Genomic DNA, 10,438 nt, shown 5'->3' with positions numbered 1-10,438 from the left:
GTCCTTCAGAGAAGCAGCAAGTGCAGCAAAATGAAGGTTCTTCAGAAAAGCAACAAGTGCAGCAAAAGGAACGTGATGGTCATTCGGAACCAAGTATCCAATCTGTATCCAATTTTGGGGATTGGATGATAGTTACTAGAAGGAAGAATTCAGTTAGAATGGGACGAAATCGTGGGGCCAAGTCACCTCACCAGCAAAATAGTGCTGCTCCCAAGGAAAGTAAGGGCAAGGAGGTAAATTCAAGCCCTATGCCAACTCCCAATACTGAAGTGACTTTTCAATTTCAGTCTGGCCACGTGAAGAGAGCCGTTGGTGCGTCTGAGAGCTCTGAGGCAGCGCTCACATCACGCAAGACTGGCGAGATTCACACGCAAGCTGTGCAGGGAGATTGCCATTTTGGTAATCAGATGGCTTTTCAAAAGCCTTTCACTCATGACCTGGGTAACCCTTCTTCCCAAGCAACTAATCTCAGAAGTAAGAAAGCCAAACTCTCTAAAGCAAACCGTGAGAAGAAGAGTCCAAACTCCAGTAGCGCCAAAACCTTGAAGAGAGCCAACCCCGAACCGGATTCGTGCATTAAACCTCCTGCTCTCACTTCCGAACCGTGTAGCCATGGATTTTCCTTTCCCAACCCTCCTATCTCTTCCCACGGTGGGGTGGGCAATCTGGTACAGGAGCAAGTTAATAGCCATTCCAGAGGAGCTGATCGCTCAAATCCGTGCAGCCCCAACGGAATCATTGGGTCAGTTCGAAGAGGAGCTAGCGATAGCCTGGAAGCACATCTTCCCAATCACTCCGAGCAGCGTCAGAACAGGGAGTCTTCCCCTGGATCATCCTGCTTGGGACAGAACCCCAAATCAATGGTGGAAGTTCATAACCGACACGCCGTTGATCTCAGAAAGGGAAGTGCAGGAGTTGAACATGCTCAGGCGGCCATTAGTAGTGCCACACTTGGACGAATCGGGATGGCTTGTCCAAGAGAGGAAGGCGATAGATTTCAGGGGATCGGTATCAACGCATCTGGGGAATATGCCTACGATGAAGTTGTTCCAGATTCTCAACCCGGTCAAGACTTGCGATCTTCTGGTTTGTTGCAAAGAAGAGATTCAGGGGATATTGAACTATCTGGTGGTATGGAAGCCGGATTGGGCAGCGTCCAAGGATCTTCTAAGGAGTCTGGGATGGAGCATGATTGCATCAGCAATGATGGGGACTAATTCTATGGAAGTGCCGAATATCAAGAGTTCCAAAATGAATATTCTTTTGTGGAATTGTAGGGGTGCCCTGAATGGGGACTTCACGAGAAGGGTTTTTGAAATGGCAGTCAATCACTTTCCGGCCATTATGATTATCACTGAAACAAGAGTGGGTGGTGATAGAGCTACCAAGATTATTGAGGGTCTCCCTTTCGATGGATTCTTTGTCACTGATACCATTGGATATGCGGGAGGACTTTGGCTGCTCTGGAAGAAAGAGGAGGTGGAGGTGTTTGTCCTGGCTGCCACAGAACAAGAGATACATGCTACTATTAAGGTATGCAATTCTGAATTTTCTTGGCTTATTTCTGCTGTTTATGCGAGTCCCCGCCTTGCTGAAAGAAAAATTTTATGGGCTAATTTATCCCAAGTTGCTCTATTACATAATCTTCCATGGTTGCTTCTTGGTGATTTTAATGAAATTCTGTGTGGGAATGATAAACTGGGGGGTAGGCAAATCAATCTTAATAGAGCATTAGAATTTAAATCCTGTCTGGATGATTGTAACTTCCTGGACCTTGGTTTTTCTGGACCAAAATACACCTGGTCTAATTGTCGGCAAATTTCGGATCTTATTTTAGAACGCATTGATAGATGCTTTGCGAATCCTGCTTGGAGAATTCTGTATCCCGAAGCTACGGTGACCCATTTGCCCAGGGTTTTTTCCGATCACTGCCCTGTTCTTCTTGAGTTATCTAGGCCTCCTCCTATGGCTACTGATAAACCTTTTAGGTTTCATACCATGTGGATGCACCATCCTGATTTTCCTAATGTGGTTAGGAATACTTGGGAGCCTGGGCTTGACCTCCATTCAGCTATTAAAAGCTTTGTGGTTAATGCCAAGCAGTGGAATAGATTGGTTTTTGGGAATATTTTTGCCCGGAAGAAAAGGGTTTTAGCCAGGATAAATGGGGTCCAAAAAGCCCTTTCCAATGGCCCTAGTCATTTCCTGATTCAACTAGAAAAAAGTCTCATCGATGATTATAAATCAATAATGCAACAAGAGGAAGAATTCTGGGCCTTAAAATCTCGTCTTAATTGGGCTGCGTATGGTGATTCCAACACCTCATTTTTTCATGTTTCCACACTGGTCAGGAGGCATAGGAACAAGATTAGAATGTTAAAAAATTCTGTTGGGGATTGGATTACTGATGAAGAAGAAGTTAAAGAATACATTCTTTCGGGTTTTAAGGAGATTTTCTGTACGGAGTTTCTTTTCTCTTCCGCTGATCCAGTGGCCCTATTTTCTAGTTGCAGCTTTCTATCCGAGGATGAGAGATCCATACTGGCCGGCCCTGTTTTGGAGGATGAGATTAGACATGGCCTTTGGGCTTTAAAACCTTTTAAGGCTCCTGGACCTGACGGACTTCATGCAGGGTTTTTCCAATATTTTTGGAATGACGTTAAAAACTCTGTATGTTTAGAAGTTTCTAACATTTTTGAGTCTAGGGTGATGCCTGATTTTCTTAATGAAACCTTGATCTCACTCATACCTAAGTGCACCAGCCCGGAAAGTCTGGGTAATTTTAGACCGATTAGTCTATGCAACACCATCTATAAGGTGGTTACAAAAATCATTGTTGGCCGCATTAGACCCTTTTTGGATAAACTTATTTCACCAAATCAGACTGCCTTTGTTCCGGGGAGAAGGGGGTTGGACAATGTTGTTGTTGCACAAGAGCTTATTCACTCCTTAGATAAAAAGAAGGGTAGAGTGGGCTTCATGGCCATTAAAGTGGATCTTGTGAAGGCTTATGACCGTCTTGAGTGGTCATTCATCCGTAAAGTCCTCCAAGCTTTTTGTTTTCCTCATGAGTTGATTAAGTTGATTATGAGTTGTGTGTCAACCACGACCATTTCTATTCTCATTAATGGAGGAAAATCTAGCACCTTCAAGCCCACTAGAGGGATTCGTCAAGGCGATCCCCTCTCTCCATGCCTTTTCATCCTTTGCATGGAGTATCTTGGATATCTCATCAATGAAAGTTGTAGGTTGGAAAATTGGACACCATTGAAAGCCTCTAGGCATAATGTGGGTGTTTCACACCTTTTCTTTGCCGATGACCTTATGCTTTTTGCCAAAGCGGATAAGGAAGGTGCTGAATCCATTAAGAAGGTACTGAATACCTTTTGCAAGGAATCCGGGCAGCTGGTTAGTGCTGATAAGTCCCGCATTTATTTCTCGCCCAATGTCTCCCCAAACATTAGAGAGGATATCTGTGATATTCTTGATATTGCTGAAACTACAAATATTGGAAAATACTTAGGCTTTCCCCTAAACCACAAAGGTGCAGCCCGGAATAGATACAATTTTGTTGTGGAAAGGGTTATCTCTAAGCTTTCCGGGTGGAAAACTAAATTCCTATCTTTCGCTGGTAGAACGGTTCTTGTCAAATCTGTCATGGCTGCTATCCCTAATTATGTAATGCAGGGGGCTGCTTTGCCGAGTCATATTTGTGAAAAACTTGATAAAGTCAACAGAGACTTCTTGTGGGGTTCTTCTGCAGAGAAGAGAAGGCTCCACCTGGTTGGCTGGAGCAAAATAATTAGGCCCAAGGAGGAAGGGGGGCTCGGCATCCAGGCAGCAAGGGCTAAAAACATTGCCTTACTTGCTAAGCTCAATTGGAGACTCTATTACGACCAAGATGCCTTGTGGGCAAAAGTCTTATTGAACAAATATTGCTCCCAGCAGCGTCAGGTTTCTTTGAATCCGGAGAAGCTGCCTTGCTCTTCTAATTGGGCTGCAATTAAAATGGGGTTTCCTATATTTAAACAAGGTATTTGTTGGAATGTGGGGAACAAGTCGAAACTAAGTTTTTGGGACAGTAACTGGGTGAAGGGTAACACTATGAGAAATTTAATTGAGGGGCCTCTTTCCCAACATGAGGAGTCATTTACTATTTCGGATATTCATCTTAATGGGCAGTGGAACCTTGGGAAAACTTCTTTTGTTTTTCCTAAGGTGGTAATTGATAAAATTCAAGCCATTCCTATTCAATCTTTCGGTGAAAGGGAGGATACTTTAATGTGGAAATTTTCAGCGGATGGTGAATTCAGTATGGACTCTGCCTACCGGTTAGCTTCTGCTGATCATCCAAATCCTCTTCCTTTTTCTGGCGGCTGGGTTTGGGGTGTGGATACTCTGCCTAAAATTAGGCACTTTCTGTGGCTGTGCAACCATGCTAGCTTACCCACTAGGCAGGTGATTAAACACAGGGGTGTTGACTGCTCTGTTTTCTGCCCCTTATGTAATGTGCAAGAGGAGTCGATATTACATGTACTCAGAGATTGCACTTTTGCTAGGAAATTTTGGCTTTCCATTGGGGTGCCTCAGGTGTTTACTGATTTCCTTACTGTTGATTTGCTGAGTTGGCTTAGATTGAACTGCTTGTGCAGCAAAAACATCCAAGCTAAAGGCCTTCCCTGGTGTTTCATTTTTCCTTTTGCTGTCTGGTGGCTATGGAAACATAGAAATAGAGCTGTTTTTAATAACTGTCCAGCCAATCCAAAGCTGTATTTGTCTTGTATCCAAGCTGTGACAGAATATTTCTACTGTGTTAGCAAATCCCAAAAGTCCAAACACTATACTGCTGTTCAGGTGCGTTGGCTCAGTCCACCGATTGGCTGGTTTAAGCTGAATTCGGATGGTGCTGCACTTGGAAATCCGGGCAAGGCTGGTGGGGGAGGTCTAATACGTGATTATCAAGGGAATTGGGTTAAAGGGTACATGAGGCAGATCGGTTTTGCTTCCAGTATTGTTGCTGAATTCTGGGCGCTGAAGGATGGGCTGCTACTTGCTTCCCAACTTGGCATCTCTAAGCTTTTTGTGGAGTTGGATGCTCAAATTGTGGTTAACTTGCTTCTTTCTTCCAAAACTTGCAATAACTCCTTCTCTTCGCTGCTTAATGATTGCAGATTCCTCCTTCGCCAGTTCCAGCAAGTGAGGGTCAACCATGTCTTTCGGGAAGCGAATAGATGTGCGGACTTGCTTGCTAAAGGTGGCTGCAACCTTGATGGGAATTTTGTTGTTTTGGACATTCCTAATTCGGAAGATCTTTGTAATATTTTAAATTCTGATGCTCTTGGAATGTACTCCTTAAGGCTTGTAGCCAACACTTCGCCTTTTATGGCTAGTTAATGCAATATTCCCCATTAACCAAAAAAAAAAAAAAAAAAAAAAGTCCAAAGTAAGGTAAAAATGTGATTTTTTGTTCTAATTAGAACCCACCACCCTTTTCTCCCTATTTTTCTTTCTCTTTTAGTTCTGCGACTTTATCCTCTCAACCCAAAATCATAACAGCAACAAAATTCCAAAATCACAACAACAACAAACAGTAACAAAAATCTCAACAACCAAAAGAAATCCCAAAGTCATAAGAAAGAAAAAAAAACCCCAAAGTCATAAGAAATGATTGTTGGTTCAAGTATATAGATTTGAAAGCCAGTTAACATTTGTTGAAACATGATCCACCTTATGAACATTGAAGGCGCATTTTCTCATGTTACTATCTCAATCACGTATTTTATATATCATTTCTTTGATTTTGTTTTACAAAATACAGCAACTCCAAGTAGGAACAAAGCTAGGAATTGGAATTAGGTAGGTGGCTTTACTGTTGATTGTGTACGGTGACTAGCATCTTACTATGCTATTTAGTCACTGAGGGTTTTTATTTTTATTTTTTTTAAGTGTATTTGATGGGTATTGCTGGGCAATGACAAAATTATTTTGTTTAAATTTTTTTAAAGGGCCGGATTGTTTGTTTGTTTTTAGTGAAATTGGTTGATTGGGCTTTATTTATTTTTTCTATTGGTAATTTTTGTTGCTGGGCTAATTTTTTGGGGTTGTTTATTTAGTTTTAGATTTTAGATCTATATATTTTTTATGGCCATTAAAATGAGGAAAACATTAGAGTTACAAACATTTTTATAAATTATTGATGTGGTTAGTGACTATTTTTATGTAAAAAAGTTATGTAAGTGATGGACTTAAATGCAAACCAATAAGAGTTTGCTACCTCAAAAGTTTGTAAAAATATTTTAGAAAAGTTTGTAGCTATAGCTTTACTCTTAAAAGAATTAATGATATTGTTAAGAGGTAAAATGTAATTTTATAGAACAAAATTACTAAAATTAATACCTATATATAGTATTTAATAATAATTTTAGTCCACCACTTAAAAGAATTAATGCTATTGATAAGGGGGACTAAGTGTAATTTTATAGAACAAAATTACTAAAATTAATACCTAATATATAATAATAATTTATAATAAAAAAAAAATTTGGGTTGGGGGGGGGGGGAGGGGGGAGAGGATTGCCCGCTATTTTCCAAGGCAGGCTCCAAGTGCATATTTTGCAAATTCATTGCCTTTGTCAATTGCTTTCCAAAGTAGATCTTCACTTTTCTTTTTTCTTTCATCTTGTAACCCCCGCCCGGGGGGGTGTTTCGGTGGTGGTGTGAATATTGTTTTATAGATCATCTTGTAATGAAAAGGATTTCAATCTTGTAAATGAAATGCCATGATGTAAAATATATTGAAAACTTTGAAATTTGACCTTTCTTTGTAAGAAGATTCTCATGTAGATGTTATCTCATTCTTGTGAACTTAAAAGGTGCATAAAATGCAAAGAACATTTCCATATGGAACATAATCTATAGATTTAATTATTATCTAAATTGTACAAATCAAAATCAATCCTTCAAAGATAATCATTATTAAAAGCTTTAATACAATATATTTCATCTTTACCTTCCCATCTTCATCACTCAAAATAAAAATCATGCATTCATGCCTAACATATATGCTTCTTTAAACCAAACTAAATAACTTCAATCAAGACCATTAGTTAGCAAATATTGGTGTGATTCATGAGAACAGTAGTCATGATGAAAATATATATATAGCTAACTTCCAAAACATGATCATCATAAAATCATTTGAGCAGAGAGTGCAGCTGTTGAACAAAGTTATCAATGTAGGAGTTTTCAAGCCCTTTGCTGGATAAGAACTCTCTCCATTTAGCATGGTTGGCTCTCACCTCGTTCCCCACTTCACTATCATAATCCATTACAGCCTTCACTGCATTGCATACACCTTCACTAGTAAACAGCCCATCTTCCTCACCTTTCTCAACTTCAACTCCCACTTTTAGATCTCCACCCATCAGCCTTGCATTGATAATTTGATCCCCAATGTGTGGTACCAGCACCAATTGGCACTCAGTCACCATGGCCTCAGATAAAGAACCAGACCCACAATGTGTCACAAAGCACCCCACAGAAGGATGCCTCAGTATCAACTGCTGCTGAACCCAATCCCCATGAACAACCCCTCTTCCTTTTACCCTCTCTTCAAACCCTTCTGGAAATGCAGATTCAATTGTTTTGGCCTCCATTGGTGGTTTTAGTGCAGCCAAAAAAGGCAAGCCTGTTAGCTCAAAACCCAAAACCAGTTCTTGAAACTGATCTTTCTTTAAAATGCATTCACTTCCAAATGCACAGAATATCACAGTTTTGGCCTTGAAGCTATCCAACCACTTTGCCCATTTCTCTTCTAATGCTGTTGTTGGTGGCTTAGGCACCACTGGCCCTGCAAGAATAACAGGTTTTTTGAATTGTTTTTCAACATAGTCACAGTAAGGCCCTTCCATCTCCATGCAAGTTTTGAAACTAATCGCATCAGAATCATTGAAAGAGATCAGTTGGCGTTCCAGGAATGATATGTCTTGGCCATTTTGTTTCACCCCTGCAAAGGTTAGATGTCGAGCTTCAAATGGGCGTAACTTGATCGATGAAGGTGGGAAACTTGGGGGAGGTTCCATATAATCAGCTGCTGTTAATGGTTTTTCATCGAGTTTTCTTTCAGGGCTTATCAAAAACCCTACAGATGCCGGGCTAATGCTGCAATATTGTACCGACTTAATGCCTAGCCGACATGCCAACGCGGGTAACCAGTGAGCAAAATCATAGAACACAAAATGGGGTTTGAGGTTACAAAGCGAAGCTTCAATGGAGGGTGCAGTAAGGTCTATTGCATTCCAGAGGAGAAACTGCAATGGGAAAGGAACATCTGCTGTTGTTTCAGCACCAGGTTGGAGTCCATCAACATGTGGAACAATTATTGGGATGAAAGAAATGAGGTCTTTGTGAAGATTGAGAGGCTCTAGCTTAGCTTGAGGTTTTTTTGGCAAGAAGAAAGAGATTCTGTGGCCTCTCTCAGCAAGTTTGTTGGAGATGTGAAGGAATGAGGTTAAATGGCCCATGGCAAACCATGGGTACATGACTATGTGAAAGGTTTTGTCACTCATATTTGCTGCAAAACAAAAATACACTTCTATCACTTGATTTCTTTATTAAAAAATGCGGCATCCAGATAACAATTGAACCGTTTTTTAAAGTGGTATGATTACCAAAAAGATACTTTTAGCATGGGGGACCAATAAGAAGGAATAAAAGTCATGTTATCTCATTAGTGTTCTAATCTAAGAGTCTTCACAGTGTCATGTTATTTAAAATTTTAAATATATAATGTTGCTAGATGCATATTTATATTTGTAATATTTAATCTAAATCAAGAAATGAATCAATTTTAAATGAAGATGATCCTTACACCATATGTTCTACCAACTACCATATAACATGTGTGAATTTTTTTTTTTCTATTTTCAATTTTGGTAATTACTTTATAAAGGGAAAAAAAGAATTCATAAGTTGTGATTAGTAATCCATAAAGTATCAAATTAGGACTGGATTTTTATTCAATAAAGAGTAATATATCCTGTTTTTTAGGCTATCATTGCTAGAAACATAAAATTCCAGCATATGTTTCTCCTGCATATATACGGCTTGATGAGCAGAAAAGCCACAAAACAAGAAATTAACTACATAAAAAAAAAAATTCTAATTAGAGTAAAAAACATGTAATAGCATCCAATGCAAATGAATTATGGAACTAGCACACAGGAACCAATAAAGAACTGTACAACCTGAACTTTGAAAGGGCCTTGAATATCATTAACAAGAAGGAGGTAGTTCTAGTAGAAAAACAGGAAGCTTTATAGAGAGAGAGAGAAGAGAGAGAGATGAATAAAAAGTTTACTACTAGAAATAAATCAAGTCCAAAGCATTTTTCATACCAAATAACTAGCGATTTCAGCATATATAGTGTAGAAGAATGAGCTTCAAGTTTCCATTGATTTCGAGAATATTTGCTTGGAAGAATTCATATTTGATATACTGTCATCATAGATTGAAAACCTTTTATGTTCAGTTAACAACTGAACTGATGTGCATAGCCACAGATGAAGAGGGAGATCCCTTATATGACCTGTGATTTTGCAATGTAAAATCAGAGTCTTCTGGAAATTTGAAAACAAGTACTTTGTGGTTGTTGGGTGCAAGCACCGTGTGGGTCCAGCCCACTTGCTTGCCACTCTTGTCAAGGCTCATTTATGAGCTTGTCTTTTCAACCTCACAAAGTCAATTTTTTGGTTGAATGCAAAGCTGAGCATGATGGAAAGGTATGACTTTTCTTAGGCTGCGTTTGAATCGACTTCAAAGTGATTTCGGAAATGATTTTCTGGAAAATAGGTGTGTTTGGTCGGTCTGGAAAATTCTATTTTCCGGAAATTGAAATCCGTTGACCGAAAAAAAAGGCCTTTGACCACGGAAATCAATTACCACTTCTATTTTCACTTCAAAGGATTTCCAGAAAGAGAGAGAGAGAGAGAGAGAGAGCGCGCGCGCGCGAGAGGAGAAGACCAGTCCGAGCTCCAGTCCGCGCGCGCGAGAGGATAAGACCAGTCCGACGACGGCGATCGACGCTTCGCGAGATCGCGATCTCGCGAAGCGTCGATTGCAATCTCGCCTTCGTGAGATCGCGTCGGATCGAGATCGCGATCGACGGCGCGATCTTGTGAAGCGTCGATCGCGATCTCACGAACGCGAGATCGCGCCGTCGCGAGATCGCGACGTTGATCGCGATCTCGCCTTCACGAGATCGCGATCGTGTTTGCTGGATTTGTGTTTTTTGGGTTGTGGCTTCTGTCTGGATTTGTGTTTTCCTTTCTTCTTTTCCAAACACTAGAAAATATTTTCCGGAAAATTTTTTGAAATGCAACCAAACACACAGAAATATTTTCCTTTTCCAGAAATTAGCATTTCCGGAAAATATGTATTT

The 10,438-nt window shown here is 40.2% G+C and overlaps 2 protein-coding genes across 2 annotated transcripts; one reads left to right on the top strand and one right to left on the bottom strand.

The window, feature by feature from the left end:
• Positions 1-1,251: 1,251 nt before the first annotated feature.
• Positions 1,252-5,394, top strand: LOC126704212 (uncharacterized). Its single transcript, XM_050403232.1, has one exon. It carries the CDS (start codon positions 1,252-1,254, stop codon positions 5,392-5,394), a length of 4,143 nt encoding a protein of 1,380 aa, XP_050259189.1.
• Positions 5,395-6,943: 1,549 nt separating this feature from the next.
• LOC126701816 (cyanidin 3-O-galactoside 2''-O-xylosyltransferase FGGT1-like) lies at positions 6,944-9,614 on the bottom strand. The gene is made up of 2 exons (XM_050400195.1): positions 9,396-9,614; positions 6,944-8,572 (listed from the first exon to the last, which is right to left on the bottom strand). The coding sequence occupies exon 2, from the start codon at positions 8,565-8,567 to the stop codon at positions 7,194-7,196; it is 1,374 nt and encodes a 457-aa protein (XP_050256152.1). The 5' UTR covers positions 8,568-8,572; positions 9,396-9,614; the 3' UTR covers positions 6,944-7,193.
• Between the last annotated feature and the right edge of the window lie 824 nt (positions 9,615-10,438).

This window comes from Quercus robur, chromosome 10 (genome assembly GCF_932294415.1).
Source record: "Quercus robur chromosome 10, dhQueRobu3.1, whole genome shotgun sequence".
In the NCBI taxonomy this organism is placed as follows: Eukaryota; Viridiplantae; Streptophyta; class Magnoliopsida; order Fagales; family Fagaceae; genus Quercus; species Quercus robur.
Note: the sequence above shows the minus strand (reverse complement) of the source record. Positions and strands in the feature narration are given on the sequence as shown.

Coding starts and splice junctions, on each gene's coding strand:
- LOC126701816 (XM_050400195.1), bottom strand. CDS start 8,567: ATGAGTGACAAAACCTTTCACATAGTCATGTACCCATGGTTTGCCATG.
- LOC126704212 (XM_050403232.1), top strand. CDS start 1,252: ATGAATATTCTTTTGTGGAATTGTAGGGGTGCCCTGAATGGGGACTTC.